This window comes from Cydia strobilella, chromosome Z (genome assembly GCF_947568885.1).
Source record: "Cydia strobilella chromosome Z, ilCydStro3.1, whole genome shotgun sequence".
Lineage (NCBI taxonomy): Eukaryota > Metazoa > Arthropoda > Insecta > Lepidoptera > Tortricidae > Cydia > Cydia strobilella.
The window spans coordinates 52788448-52805585 of NC_086068.1; the positions used below are offsets into that span (position 1 = coordinate 52788448).

Consider the following 17138-nt stretch of genomic DNA (forward strand, 5'->3'; position numbering starts at 1 on the left):
CTTCCATAGCCTTATGTCATATGGTATTTTACTGTGGGGTGGTGCTTCAGAGATAAATACCATTTTTGTTCTGCAGAAGAGGGCTATTCGAGCAATATATAAAATGAACCATAGAGACTCACTTAGAGATAAATTTAAGGAAATTGACATAATGACAGTGCACTGTCAATATATTTATGAGAATATTCTGTATGTACATAAAAACATTGCCAGTTTTAAGAAAAACTGCATTAACACTAATATTAACATTAATACTAGAAATAAGCATAAGCTTGCAGTACCCTTCACTCGGCTCCATAAAATTAAAAAATCATTCATGGGTAACTGTGTAAGATTTTATAATAAGCTTCCAAATATCATCACTGAATTATCTGTTAATAAATTTAAAAAATATGTAAAACGTAAACTTATCTCTAAATCCTATTATAGCACACAAGACTACATGAATGATGAAACACCGTGGGATTGTGACTGAAAATAATTAAATATTTATTATTGTATTAATAATGATGAAATTGATAATTCAATGAATACCTGAATATTAGGTAATCCGTATTTTTTGACATTTAGATTTTTATTCTAGAAAGTTTCTAGACTAGTATTTTTTATATAATTTTGGTGTTTGACGATCCTTTTGTGAATTATTATTATTAAGTTTGACATATCTATAATAATTCAATGTTTTTAAGAATAATAATAACTGCATATTAAGGTAATATTTAAAACTTGACAATTTAAAAGTGCTTGTTGCTAGACCTATTTGAATAAAGAATATATTGAATTGAATTGAATTGAATATCCCTGCTCCTGATCCTAAACCATTTTTAACTGCGTTTATTCTGTATTTTTTTAATACTTTGCCTAGAGATACCCGCCGTTGTTTTTCGGTCTGGTGATCGTCCTATTTAGCGGTCGTAAAAGTTACGATACCTACTTGTGGCCTATGTAAAAACATGCTACACCTATTTTTGGTTGGTTTCGTTATTCATTCATCTATTACCACAACTTTAGACAAGTCGTTCAGTACTATTATTAAGTACCTACAGTCCCACATGATTAGATATTTATTCAGATATAATTATACAGCATTACAGCTAGGGGCGCCAAAACGCTGTAAAATTAAATATGCTAGATACTGTCGCGCCAATCATGTGCTAGGCCTACTGTAGTAGTAAAGATAAAATAGAATTATATGATGAATAATTAATTAATCAATATAAATATTATAAGTAAAAATAAATCCTAATACTAAACAGACTGCAGCTATGGTTTGCATGTAGATTTTGTAGATGTTTATGTTTAATGATGTAATGATTTAACGAACACCTAGGTACCTAGTTCTCTAAAAAGAAAATAACGTACTTTTTATTACAGTGTCATTGCTACTGTTTTCTTGTACTTACCTACCCAAAGTTTTGGACAATACAATTTAATAAAGTAATTTTAAGCCAAGTCGTTTAATCTCAGTAAAAATCAATAGACAATAAGACAACATACATAATATATTTTTCAAATACAAACGTGTTCAAATAAAAAACTTTACGCACTTATAATACTTAACTTGGCATATAACTAGTCTCATGGATATAAATGTGCGCAATGAAAAGTAAACAGTCGTCAAAGGACACAGCGCTACGGAATGTTTTGATATAAATCGATGTGAAATCGGATGAAAAATTATGCATTTTCCGATACTTCGAAGCGAATGGACATTTCCACTGAAGTTGGCAATAAGTATACATAATTGGAATAACATCCTCTTACCATTATCAATTGGAAATAAATAATGCTAATTTTCTGTTTAAAAACGCCATTTGTATGTAATTTATGACTCATAATTCATATTTATAATGGGTATTCGTAATAGGTATGTACATGATAAATTTGTTTCTATCAATTAAAGTTATTTCATGTACATATACCAGGCTGTCCCATAATGACCTGGCCTGACCCACTTCTGCGCAACGTGTCATGACATGTTATACACTATTGGATAGCACATCTAATCAGTAGTTTTTAAACGGAAGAGCATCAACTTGTTCGCTTTATTTTCAGCTTTAGAGAAAGTTAAGTCAAGGTTGTCGCAAGATTTTTAACAATGTCCAAAATTGAGTACCGAAGTGTCATAAAATTCCTGTTTAAAGAAGGATTATCTCCCGCTGTAATCAAAGATCGTTTGGATGTCATATTCGGCGAGTCTTCTCCTTCTTATAGCACCGTAAAAAACTGGGTAAACGAGTTTCGATTTGGTCGGGAAGCTGTCGAAGTTCTGGGACATGATGGAAGACCAGTGGAGGTCCTCACTCCTGAAAATATCAACAGCGTCAAAGAGGAAGTTTTAAGTGATCGCCGCCTAAAGATCAGAGAAATAGCAGCAAGACTAGGGCTTTCTAAGAGCACCGTCCACCGCATAATTCACGATCATCTTCACATGAGTAAGGTCAGTGCAAGGTGGGTACCTAAACTTCTATCAGCTGTTCAGAAAGAAGAACGCGTGAAATGTGCTTCTAAATTTTTGGAGCTCTGTGGCGAAAACCCTAAAAGCATAATTGAGCGGCTGGTGACTCGAGACGAAACAATGGTGCTTTATTATGATCCCGAGAGCAAACGCGAGTCGATGGAGTGGCGTTTTAAAAACGAAAATCCCCCTATTAAAGCGAAGGTGCACCTGTCCACCAAAAAGCTGATGTGCACAATCTTTTGGGATTGCCATGGTAACCTGATGGTCGATTTTAAAGAACGTAATACCGTTATAAATGGCGCATACTATGCTTCTTTGATCCATAAATTGCGGGCTTCTATAAAAAAAAAAGAGACGAGGAAAACTAGCCAAAGGGGTACTGCTGCTACACGACAATGCTCCCGTGCATACCGCCTTCGTGGCCAAGGCTGCAGTTCGCGAGTGCGGGTTCACTGAGGTCGACCATCCCCCGTATAGTCCGGACATGGCTCCCAGTGACTACTTTTTATTCCCAAATCTGACGCGAGACTTGCGAGGAAAAAAAAATTTAACGACGAAGAACTGGAGGCGGCCGTTTTAGGTCATTTTGAAGACAAAACTTCAAGGTACTTTTATAAAGGAATACAGATGCTTATTCAAAGATGTCAAAAGTGCGTTGACATTAAAGGCGACTATATTGAAAAGTAATAATAGTTTTATTTCGCTAGCATAGTAATATTTGGTTCGGGCTAGGTCATTATGGGACCTACCAACTGAAACTTAAATATGGACATTGAACTAATAAAAAAATTAAATTATTTAAATGTATATATGTATGAAAAAATGATTTTTAAATAAAATATATATTAAGCCAATGTTTCCCATACGGTTTAGGATTAAATGAACGGCTTATTCGGTCGACATTTCCAACATTAGTCCAGCTAAACAAACTGGAAATAATCCTCAACGAAAAAAAAGCTTCCCGAGAAATCTCGAGACAACTTTTATGCCTACCTACTTATTTTAAACCGGACTCGATTTCACACCTCGCATCTCCTGTCAAACGCGACGTAAAGCCGCGAATAGTATTATAAGGGGATCCAAACTGGCCCTATTTATATCAATGATATCTATTTATTGTCACAATAAAAAGCTTTGATGTTATCAACTTAAAGCGATGAAAGAATCGTTACCTTCATCTCGCCTTTACGATTATGCTAAAAGTCACCATTCGAAGTCATCATGCGCTGATTTGAAATTCATTTGTAGGGGCATAAGGTTTAATTTTGTAGCTCAAGCGACGGGGTAGGTTAAGCTGCTTAGCGAAGCGCTGACGTGCATTTGAGGTTAGGTTTGATATTTCAAGTAACGGGCGGGGCCGAGGATAAACAAGTACAACCGATGCCAAAACTAAGTTATAACATTAATTTTACAAAATGCAGGTGCACCTACTGATTACGACCACACCAATCCTTACAGTCAAATTATAACCACACTCCCGCAATAAATTCTGTTTGGACAATGAGTGTGATAACACCTATGTAATGTCAAGGTAAACGAGATACGTAGGCATTCTTGAATAACCGAAATCTTCCACTTATTTTAAGCGTGTAGCTGGCACAATAGTTATTGGGACTGACGGGCCATAGACCCTAGTATTATTAACCATAGATTAATTAGTTAAATTGTCAGCGGGAGTTGTATAAGCGCTAATTGCTCTAAACGTTGTATTTTTCACATACTTGGTAAGTGGGTTTTTAAATTACGACGGCGAGAAGTTTTGTATTTACAGTTGCATGAGACGTTTAATTGCTGCCAGCGGATGTTAAAGTCAGTAATTGGGAGGTAAATTCATGAGATAACGTATATTGTAAAGAAAATAATAGCTGGGGTGTCCTCGCTTAAGAAAACTTACGAGTTGGACTTTCGTATGAACCCCTCGACTGCGCGTGACTGTACCTCGCCCAGTATGGTGTGGATATTTGGAATTTCGGGGAGCTATTTAAAATTTTAAAAAGCAATCGTAGCTTGACATTTGACAAAAAGCTGATTATGACGTCAGTTTTTTCCCTTGTGACGTGGAGTGCCCTTTCAGCCGGGATTAATTTGGTCCATTTTATAAGGGCTTACTTATCTCGAGAGCGAGGTACGAACGGGTTGTATTTATCGGGCCCATTATACGTTTTATTATTTAATTTATTTAACGCCTTTGCTTTATCGGCTTGTCTATTAAATCGTCGACGGGTAATGCGATCGAAACTCAAACATTTGTAAAGCCTTATCTAAATTTGTTAATTCACTTTTACGACGATCGAAGAGCATTTTTTGGAATTTATCACTGAAGGCTCTCATAATACGAATGTTTCGTCGTGTGTTCTTCGGGTTATCTGGAAGGGGCAGTCAAATATTGAATACGTCTAATAGCATAAACGTTGTTTTATACGTTTTTAATGTATCCGCAAATGAATGCGTTGCTTATGCTAAGAGCCGCGGTGACCGTTTATCAACGTCCACCTGTTGTTTCGCTACTTGAACAATACAAAAAATGCATTTTAACATATTCTGGTAAAGAGTCATTATATTGTACATCTACTGACTAATTAGTACGGGGCTCAGCCGAATTAAATTTAATGAGGAACTGTAACGATGCTAAGATTACATGGCGCGGTTTAGATAATGAAAGGAAATAAAAGAAAGTTTTATCTACTTATACCTACCTATAGGTACGCAGGCGGTAATGGGGTGTGCATGCATTTTGATAACGGCGCAAACCAGGCACTCCAATATGCATTTCCTTAGTTACTAACTCCAAATAGGGCAGTTGATCAGATATGCATTTATGACGTGGTTATTCCATTACTTGCAAAATCTTGAAACACTAAACTGAGGAAGTTCGTTTAGCTCTTTTGCTGATTTAAATACAACTAAAAAGAATCACAAAATTGGTACCTAGTTATTTTGGGAACTGAAACTATATTATTTATATTTATTTTCCAACTAAATAGGTATCTGTCATACTTCGAAAGTAGGTATAGTGTGCTCCTTTAAAATGTTTGTTTATACAATTAAGTACAATACCGCGCTTGAATAGCTGTATAAATGGTCTGAGTTACCTGTAATAACGATTGGACAACGATCGGTCACAGCGGTCGCGGCTAGGGCGACAAAATCCTTCTCGTATCGGGCGCGCCGACGCCGCCGCCGCGCCGCGCCGTCGCGAGGCATTCGGCTTTAATGCACTTTTTATGTTTTACAACTCGTGTTTAGTAACCAATGACGGTTTATGAATAAATTAAAAGGCAAAATAAACGAGGCGAATGATTTATTATGTGCATAAAATTGACTATCTTAGTGTTTACTTTTCTTTCTAAGTCAATATTATACCTAATATTGTTTATTTTTATTAGGTGTACATGATATTCTATTGTATAAAACTTAAAAACACAATCTATGTCTATGTTATATTTTATCACCTTTTATTATTACACATATTCTTTTTTTTTTGTTGCTATCATTGAATCATCATAATGGCTGAAAGATTTTCCTATAAAGGTGTTATAATATGTAAACTTTAGCCACTAGATAATGACTTCAAAACTTGCACGGACTTGTCTGTAAATGTTCCACGTAATAATTGTTAAATTCGTCGATGCTTAATGCACTCAGCGATATAATCTCGAGATAACCGTGAGAGATACGGCTTCTAATTCGAACAAGCATAAGCGTCTTGCGTGACTTTAATTTATTACCTAAGTATACTTTTGTGTTGGATTTTTATTATTTATGCAATTTTATAGCTCAAATTAAGGGTAGGTACTGACGTGCCGTCGGCAGTTTCCAAAATTACTAAATTTCAACATTGAAAAAAAACGGAAACCTCATATTTTTGCATGGGAACCGAAATTGTACATTTCCATAATTAGTTTCCTGTGAAATCTTCCTGAAATTTCTGGAAACTTTTCAAACTTTTTGTAAACTTTCCGCAACTTGCACCCACTTAAGGGGTTTCAAACAAAAATATTAAAGTTTTTTTCTTCAGGAACACACATGCATTTATTTTATCCCTTTAACTTACGTATGTTACAAATATTAGATTAATAAATACTACATAGATAATATCCAATTAGGTAGGTATATATATTGAATTAGGTTGTAGGTGCATGTGAAACCACTATAACAAAGTTTAGATATTCGACGATTACTACAATTTAAACAGTTTGAATTAAAATGTTACGGCTAGAATACATAAGTGTAATTGTCCGTATTGCTACTGTACACCTGCTCCTAGATCTTATCGCTATAAGTATTAGGTACCACTTGGATTGGATTTTAGCGAGGAACAGTCACATAAATCACCAATTACGAGTACCTATCTATTGCGATTGTGGTTTAGTGGGTAAGTAAGTTATTAAGATTATAGGTAAATGCGTCTGTTACTATTTAAAACACGTTTACCTATGTACTTATAAAATATTTACTTTTTAAGTAGGTATAAAAATCTGAGGCTGAAGCAATTAAAATTACATATTAACCCCCTTATTCATAAACCATAGCAAGCCTCTGTTGAAATTGGTCTCTTTCTAATAAACAGAAATGTCAAAATGACGGATAGGGGCAAATAATTATCAACTTGTTGTTGTTACATTGACAAACGTTTATGAATACGCCTTAAATGTTTCATGACATGAAACACGTGTCTAACTGTTAGGCGTTCATTATTTTTTAGTTGATCTTGATTTAGAGCAAAATTAGAGGTATATGATTTACCTAATTTGACTCATAAGTTATTATAACATATTTTATATTAAACAGTTCTAAGTCAAGTTATATGTTTTATAAATTTTATATTTAGAGCCGCTTTAGCGTATCTCCTTGCTTTGTCCCCTGTCATCAATGTAAAGTGTAGATGTGTAGGATTTCACATACTTTTCATTTTAACATCCATTACAAATGTAATTATTTGCAACATAAATACGAAATTGTAGGAAAATTCAAATAATAGGTTAATAACTACCTAAAGTAATCCTACTGCAAAAAGACATGGGATATACAATGCCTCAACGTGCAATTATTTTATATATTAAATGTATATGTATGTGAATATGTGTGACATGATTTTACCTTTTCAGTGACATTTTCATGTGATATTTTCAAAATAGTTTAAAACAGATCCTTCCTAAATTGGTGCCTCTTTGAAACTTAGTATAATAGTTGATATCCGTAAAGTAGGTAGTTAAGAGGGCGCGTAAACCCAGCAAATTAGAAAGGAATACAAAGTACGGCACGCCGTGCGAAACTTGCGACGGAAGATATGACGATCGCGCGGATTTTAACGTTTTTTCCCAAGAACTGAAATTATACTTCTGATTAAAATTTCGTTGCACAAAACCCTCGGCTATATCACTAGCTATTTTATACTAAAATTATACTGCTATGGAATGCTGGGTAATGATATAAAATTGAAAATAAATGAAAATTAGACATGTTTTCGTGTTTTTTTTTCTATCGAGCCAACTTTAACCTTTTAAGGTTTTGCTTAAAGTCTGCCTTCGAAAATATAGTCTAGTTTCTATATGTTGTTTTTATTGCATTAGCCCTCCATTAAAACATTTAAAAATTCATAATAAAAACTGCAATTTTGCAGGAGCCCCCTCTTAAAGTGTATCCGGTTCATTATTTATAGGTAGTACATGTAGTAGGCACATGTGACCACGCCGCTCTCTTAACGTCTTAACTTGTTGATATCCTAGTCGGATAAGTATATTTAAACCAAGTTATTGTGAATAGTGAACTATGAAATCAAACTGTAAGCTGTAAGTAATATTTGGTCACCTGTCTAGCGCCGGAGCCGCCGCCGTCCTGTCGAACCTAGAGCCTGGCAAAGTTAGTGACAGAAAGTGTTACACAGCACATAAAGATTCTTGACACGCAGGGACAGCTCTAGCAGTCAGTTACGACGAATTGGGCCCGATAACTAACTGCTGAGCCTGTAGGCTACCCGGAAAAAAAGTTAAGTTTTCTTTGAACATAGAAATCAAATACTTAATTAATTATAATGATTACATTTTTCGGCACGTCCCTGGGTAACAAAAATTAGAGATATAAATTGAACCTTCGCATGGCAGGCAGAGCTTGTTACATTACATTACACACAATTGATTAGGAACTTCCAGACATAGCTGAAAAAGTATAAAAAAACTCCTGTTCAACATTCGTTAATTAATACCTACCTAATTACGCATAAAGTAAAGTACGTTTTGGCATCAATTTTTGTCAAATGTTTAACCTTTCTATATCGACGTGTATTGTATTTCCGGAAATCCCTAGGTAGAGTTTTTATAATAGATATGTACGATTTACTTGTTTCGTTGAACTCTTTGCTGGTCGCTACGACGTCGACAGCTACGCCCGGTCTACGAGGCTAATAATTATGGTGGCTTTTACAATTTTCGTCACGTATTTTTTGAAGACCGTAGTTTTACTATTTATATATTGATTGTCTCCGCCTTTATTATGGAGTATTTTACCGAGTGTACCTCGGGGGTCACTTTAGCTGATGGAGTACCCTACGATTTTTGATTGGCTTGGTATGGAAAATGAGGTAAATGGAGTAGTGCGTTGTGTGAGAGTACTGACCTGGTGAGTCGGTGGCTGATCGGTCAGAGTCCGAGTCCCGGTGCGCGCTGAGGTCGCGTGGGGCCGCGTCCAGGATGTCCGTGATCATAAACCTGGTGCGCGGCGCGCGCGCCTCGCGCTCGTCGCGCTGCACCGTCATCGCCACGGCGCCGCCGGCACCGGCGGGGCTCGCGTCGCCCGCCGCGCCCCTTACCGCATCCAGCGCACGCGGACCCTCCGGACCAAGCTGCTGCAGCCCCGTCACCGCACCCACATAGCTCGGGAACAGTCACAAAATTAGCGCACTGAGTGCTAAACGGTACAATGCCACTTCCGCACTCGCATCGCCGCACGCGCCGGTCTAAAGCCTGCCCTACTGCTGCACTTTCAAAGTGTAAGTTCCTCGGTTTCTTGTGTGCGATGGTGCGCACTCGTTTATTGTTTATATTAGTATCACTTCACTGATAGTTGTTCACTAGTTTGAGTGTTAGTCCGAAAGTCGCGCGGAGAGTACGAGAGGCGATGCACGCTGCACGTCGGGTCGCGCGGCTTGGGTCGGTGTGACTGCGAGCTGGGCGCGCAGCGGCCAGCCGGCGGCGCGGGCGCGGCGGGCGGCCCGTAGGCGGCGCCCGCCAATGACACGCCGCGTGGCTCGCCTCGCCCCGCAATGGGCGTGCCGCTGCCATGTTGCTCCGAGCGCCCTAATACTCTTTTTGCCCGGAGAAAGCTCCGCGCGGATTTAAGCTTTTATACGTGGATAAAACGCTATTATAGGAAAATAAAGCGTTCTCGCAGCGGGATATCGCACTTTATTGCGGTGTTTTACTGAAAGTTGGCGACACTGTCAACTCGTTATTGGTTCACACGCCAAATTGAGGATGGCGTAGCGCTACATGGACAGTTTGTATCTATCAATTTGGTTCATATCAATTATTCTAAATATAATTGGCCGTACCCAGACAAATCAGTCATTTTATCTGGCGAAAGGTGCATGCAACCTTACAAGATTTATTACAAAGACAGACCTACTTAGATCACTTAAACGCACAATTAAGCTCTACAGTTAGGTAGTCATATTTAAACATGAATTTTATTTTATTTTTCTTAACATTGAGAGAAAAATATCACCTTCTCTTACTTTCTTTATACGCATTGAGGTTTTGCACAATATTTTCAAATCAAGCATTTGAAAATTTAATATTTATCAAGGTCAACGTTTCTTTTAATAGGTATATTTTTTCTCCCTTTTTAATAATTTAAAGTTGTTTAAAAAAAATCAGTGTACAAATTGGTATTACTATTAAGTAAGTATATACATAGAAAACGGCTATAGTTTGTGATGCTTGAATACCTAAATAGGTAGCTGCATAACTCGGATTTGAATGACTTTTTTCTAAATTCATAGAGATAAGTGGACATTTAGGCCTCCAACGAGGTGGAGCGACGACCTGGTGAAGGTCGCGGGAATTCGGTGGATGCGAGCGGCACAGGATCGGTCGGAGTGGCGAGCCTTGGGGGAGGCCTATGTCCAGCAGTGGACGTCTATCGGCTGACATGATGATGATGATGGTGATGAAGTGGACATTTAGTAATAGGTTCTTATAAACATGACGCTGAACGCAAAATGTGTAGGTCTAGGTATAGCGTCAAAGAAAGACCAAGACCCTCAAATGTTTTAAAGTGTAATAGGTAATTTGTCCTTCCTCCCAAGAGAATGGATTTCCAAAAAAAGACGCTTCTCTCTCGTTTTGCGCTCACTCGGTCAACAATTTTAAAGAAAAATACAACCAACCATATCCAGGTATTGAGATGAGATAACTCTTGCCAAACTGGCTATTTGTTTATAACGTATACCTATTGCTTCGTAGGTCTGTGAAGAAATGGTTGTCCAATCTCGGAAAACAGACACAGATCACTGTATAGGGATTATTCCAAATAAAAGTTACTGTTTTATTGCTATGTGTGTACTTCTTGATTTGATGTGATGGAACACCCATTTTTGTTTAGAAACACGGTTTATAAATATGATTTCGTAATAGTACCTACCATAAATTTTCTGAGAAATATTGTTTACCAACACTGTTTATAAACAAATTTATTTATAGTGAATACGCACCCTAAAGTAGGTGCGCGGTTTTCGAAAAATCGTAGCGCTTTTTTAGAACACAATACGGCTGCCAAAAATATAATTATATAATTAGCAATCTTGAGGCTTTTCTCGAGGAACTGTATCGATTCTAATACTGAGTTTTTGACCTTTGCTCGATAAAAAATAATCGCGAATTTAGGTCTAAAATGCACTTTAAAAAATTGTAACAAATTAGGCACAAAAACTGAAAATATGAAAATTGCTTCTAAAAATCAGCAATATCATGTTTAAGAGAACGTATCGATTACTTTTTTTTTAATTTAAACTTACCTACATAAAAATAAAATTCAAAAACATGATATCCGCGATCCCGGGTACGCACAGCCATCTCGCTCACGCTTATGCTCAGTGAGAGTGAGAGAAGAACCTGAACCCACGGGCACGGGGCCTTAACTTCGAGTCTCAGCCCCGGTGTGCTATAAACTTCATAAACACAACACCAAATGCGGGTATTTCGAAAAACTCGCTAAGTTAGAAGTCAAATTTACCTAGTGTATCTCTTGATTAACGAAGGCAATGTCGCTTAAGAAACGTCGGATTTTTTTTTTGCGTTCTTTATATACGCTTAAGTCCCACTTTTTAGCGCTAATCACAACACGTTGTCGTTTTGCCTCTACTAAGCATTTTCACTATATACCGGGAAACCTACGATGTAGCGCTACGACCGTAGCTCAGCGGTGAATGTGTTAATAACAAGGAGTAATCGTGAAAGTTCTAATCAACATTTTAAGACTGAATCTGCTTAATACCCAGTAAGTTCGTGTTATTCTCTCACTCTCACTGAGCGTAAGCGCGAGCGAGATGGAAGTGTGCCCGGGAGTGCAGATAACATGTTTTTGAATATTAATTTTTTGTACGTTCAAATAAAATAAAAGTAATCGATACATTCCCTCAAGCATAATATTGCCGATTTTTAGAAGCTTTTTTCATATTTTTAGCTATTGTGCATAATTTGTAAAAAAAAGTGCATTATAGGGGTCTAAAATGCCCTTTATTTACAAATTATTAACATGGGTATGTTCGTGATTTTTTCTGTCGAGCGAAAGTCAAAAACTCAGGATTTGAATCGATACAGTCCCTCGAGAAAAGCCTCAAGTTTGCTAATTAAATTTATGGCAGCCATATTGTGATCTTTAAAAAGCGCTACGACTTGTTAAAAACTCTTTCTGAACGTACTGCACCTTGAGACACAGCGGAGCGGAGCGGTGGTGGCCGAGTGGATCAGAGGGCCTAGCCATGATTAGAAGCGTTGATAAAATACGCCAATTGAGACTTTAAAAATAATGTATGGAGTATGTCACTTTATTATAGTTTTCGTAGTATCTATCTGTCATCCCGATAAAAAAAAATCGTTTGGCGTCTTCTTTCAAGGCGTCAATCTTTGCTAGTCCCCCTGATTTACTATTGTTATTTTTGCTAGTCCCCCTGGGGTCCGACTTTCTACGACTGAGTTTTACGGTACTTATAGGTACGGAATGTCATTTGATAATTACCTTGCGGTAATTCTAAGCTATTCAGTTAAGGAAACCTGCATACCCCCGCTAAGAAATTCAAATGTGTATGTGAAGTTCCCAACCGCCCACTACATCTCAAGCCCTTTCGTGCAAGAGTGGAGGTCTGTATTCAGCAGTGGGACGTATAAAAGCTGAATGATTATTTATTACTAACGGGAGTTTTATATTTATTACTTGTTTACAAGTTTTACAACTCCTAGTCACTTAAGAAGTGCACATTATCTAATAACTGGCTAGGTTCGTGTGCGTTTAAAAACAGAAGTTCGTTACAATTTTAATCCGATTTCGACCACCCTTCGAGTAGGTGCCACCCTCGGGAATAGCTCTGACGCCTATGCAAAACCATTGAAATAAATGCTATTAATATGCGAATTTTAAAATAGATTACAAGTATTCTATTCTATAGATATTCAACAAATTCAACCTTATATTTTTTGTCACATGTTTCTTTATAATAGGGATGATGACACATGTTGAATTTTATAACAAAATCTAGTAACATAGATAGCAACTGAGTAATTTATCACAATAATGTAGATATTATAATCATATATGGAAATCATACAAAAATACAGGACTTGAAAGTTTCAAAATGTAAGTAATTTTTCAACTTCTAAAAAGGAAAAAAGTAAGGGTACCATTCGATTTCTTACATTTTATCCAAAACTGTACAGCAATAGGTATATACATAAACGCAATATTTCACCAACAAAAACGCAATTTTCTTATTTATCACAGGTTGGTATCTTGCGGGAAGTCCGGAAGACTTGATTAGTTGGGAGACTTGAACAATTTATTTATAATGAGTGCCAATATCCAAATATTTATTTTATCAGCACTCCATCCTTTATGCAAAAAATAAGTATTTTAATTTTGGTAAGTATGTTTTATAGTTTTTATACAATGGTTCAAGTCTCCCGCCTGGGCAAGTCTCCCGCCTGGGCAAGTTTCCCGTAGTTCCCCTATATTTAACGTCGCCTCAATGCGTTAGTATTGCTATCTTAAATATTAATAGTTGAAATATATACCTAAGCTGATTTGTAATTCGAGGTATTTCGTCAAGTAGCAAATAATATCCTATAAACCAGGGATCAAAAATAAATAGTTTTCAAGATATCAAGCTGTTCAAATTTTTTTCCAACTTACTAACTAGCCTATGACATAAAAAACTTTTACTTGTGATCAATGCTCAATAAATCTCGGCATATAATCTTCATTATTTCAAAAATAATAGGTCTAGTGATTTGACTTACCTCACTTCTGTAATTGTTCCCAATACAGACGAGACTATTTTAAAATTTTGATAAAAAGTCGTTTTATAAGCTTTCTAAAAAAAGCATAAAACATATTACCTGCTTGATAAATTAAAAATAAGCTAAAGGCAATGGACGCTGGTCATATTTACGTATTCCTAACACGTAGCTCTATCATTTATTTTCAACTCCCAGTTAATAGGGTCTTATTTGTTGCAAATTAACTAGTATAATTTCTTTGAAGATTTACCTCAAATTACAAATAAGCCTCTTTATTAAGTAGCACTTCTCTAACAAACAGAAACTTTGGTTGAGAATTGAGATACAGAGGTAAACGTAAAACCAATAAAAAAATGCTCTACAAAAGTCATTATTTAACTAAAGGTTTTCATTGCTTCTTCTCGGGATATGATTGCATTGCTCTTATACCTACTTTAGATTAGAAACGGCCAAGCCACATATTTTGACTAAGGTGTATAGTTTGTGAAGTTAGGGCTCGTAGAGTTAGAAGCTTAGTTCTACATGATTTCTGATAACATTTTGACAGTGCAGGCCGTATGGTAATGGTCTTGGCAACATCATCATCATTTTAACCTTCAGTCGCCCACTGCCGAGCATAGGCCTCTCTTCGTGTATCTACGGCACTTATCCCGGTCATGGGCTAGTCTCATCCAAGTGCCCACTGATTTTTCGAACGTCATCCACCCGACGAGCCAACGGACGCCAGGTGCTTGGAAACATGTTACATGCTGAAAATGTTTTTAGTGGGATCCTGTTAGGTATACAAATAGTACTTATTTGTTATTTCATTTTTGGTACCGTAGCACGGTAACAATTTTATTTTTGAATCTGATCCAGGCCTGTCAACTGAATATTTACTGATCTATTAAACTGTTAATTGTCGTCGCAAGAAGTTAATTGCTGCAATTACGTTTTATGTGCCACGTCCAGCAAAAAGCTCCCTATAAGTCTGTCAAACTGTCTGTTACGTTGATATAATACGTTAATGCTCATTAATAAACACAAATAGAGTACCTTACTTAGGTCAATAGAACCATTATGTTGTATAAATATCTAGTTCGATGAAAAAGCCTGATTCTGCTATTCCGTATGGGCTGTGTAGAAGTTTCATTTCACGCTCGGTTGGCTCTTTAATCGCGTAGAATAATGTTGCGATGTGTATATTTGCGAGCGGTTCATTGAATGTATTACGAATGAATGTTGTTGTGTGTACCTGAGGGAGATAGCAAAAAAGAACCATAAAACTGAGGAGACAAAGCAACCTGGTAGAGTATACTATGAATGTTTGGCACGCTATACCTAAAATGAGTAGTGTTTCGGTTATAAATAATATACGCATCGTTCGGATTACAACATCACAAGAACCGTATAATTCATAATCATTATTATATGTGACTAAGGGAGCAATTAGACGAATGGAAGTCCAGATGGTGCGGCTGCTGTCGGCAGCGAGTAAGCGCGGTGGCGGTCAGCCATGGGCGCGACGATAGACAGCGCAAAAACGCCAACGTTTACGTGTTCGCTCGCAGTCATTTCACGGTTCTCGCGGCCACTTAGTACTGAAAAACTCTAATCATACCCGCTTTTATGCGAAATATTCGCCATTTATACTACAAATATGATAATTCTAAATGATAATAAATATATTTAGCCGGACGTAACTCCGCAAACTACTCGCAAGTAGAGCGATTATCGAGCGTTCCGGTTCTCGTTATCGTGCCACTTTTTGCTATCGCTTTTCATGGAATTATTCTTAATTAAATTTAGTTCCGCGAGGTATATTTCCCGGCGGTTAAGGTCCTTTCATGTTAACTTAATTGTGTCAGAAAAACAGTCATTATAAAGCCGAAATATCGGAAGTCAGCAAAAATAATTTTATCCGGTCCAATTGTTATCAATTCGGGCATTGTGTTTCTAGGTATTTTCGTTTCTTCAGTATTTGTAAGTTGAACATATTATGCTGTTATGATATTATTATATCACAGTTCACAGCCATCAATACTTTCACTAATAAGCTAAGGTATAATCTAGGTTGATATTTTAATGAAGACGTATGCCCGATTAGCAAACGTAAGGTTCTGGGTTCCCACACAATCGATGAGCTCGAATGACACAATGAGCTCGCGCCCTGCCGAAGTACCGCCAACAAACAAACTCGTCTACATTATCGTTTATTAAATTACTTAACATATTTAATCCAGGCTAAAACAAAAAAAAAACATCTTACGCTGATTCAGCTGCCGCCCAAATAAATAACCTAATCAGGTATTAAGCCAGATTTTTCAAAGCCACGTGTAAGGAAGTTTGCATGGCTAAGAAAATGATAGAGCTAAAATTCGCGAACCTGCCGATACTGTACAATTTAATAGCCGGGTGGCTATTAAAAATTTAACCCGCAGCAAATAAGTTGTTCATTTTATTATATTTATTTAAGGTACCTATATAATATATACCTGAGGGACCGAATTATTCGTAGACATATGTGTATCTACGAATAATTAGGTCCCTACAATAGTATGACGTTTTTACGTAAATTTTCATTACCATTTTTTAAATTATACATATAGCTTAATGTGGCAATTAAGATAATACATATACTGGTGGTATTAGCATATAAATATAACATTATTATGTTACGAACCATAAATACCTAGATTCGATTAATTTGTTGTGACGTTCGTATCTTTATAACATCATAAACTATTTGGGGCTAATGAAGAGGTTTATGTGTTTGGTTATTTTACACACAACACCTTCACCGAATTATAAAACAATAAATTCAAATCTACATCACTTTGTTTTTAACCTATTTTAATAACATAAATATTTTAAAGATAATGTAAATATAAGTATACCTATTTAGATACTATTTTATTTTACAAGGTCTCTCACCTATAACTCAGACAATTATTTTTTAAACTATGGTCAGTATCAAACCATACTAATTAACATACTTATTACGTTACGTGTGCAAAAAGCTAAAAATACTTATATTTAATTGCCCGTCCTGAATGAGTTGGAAATGTTAAGTCCGTTACTGTGGATGCATGCACTTAAGATGGCTGCTGACTTCAGGCAATGACCAAAGTAGCTGCCTAACTATTTAAACCACTACATTTAATTAGAAAACTATGCATAGTATCCAC

The 17138-nt window shown here is 36.5% G+C and overlaps 1 protein-coding gene across 1 annotated transcript in view; it reads right to left on the reverse strand.

Moving 5' to 3' along the window:
- The window catches only part of LOC134753973 (homeobox protein B-H1-like), a 41963-nt gene extending 32335 nt beyond the window's left edge, over positions 1–9628 (reverse strand). Inside the window, exon 1 of the mRNA XM_063690012.1 lies at positions 9077–9628. Within this exon, the coding sequence (XP_063546082.1) occupies positions 9077–9215 (139 nt within the window). The 5' untranslated portion in view covers positions 9216–9628. The remainder of the gene's footprint in view (positions 1–9076) is intronic.
- Positions 9629–17138: the final 7510 nt, after the last annotated feature.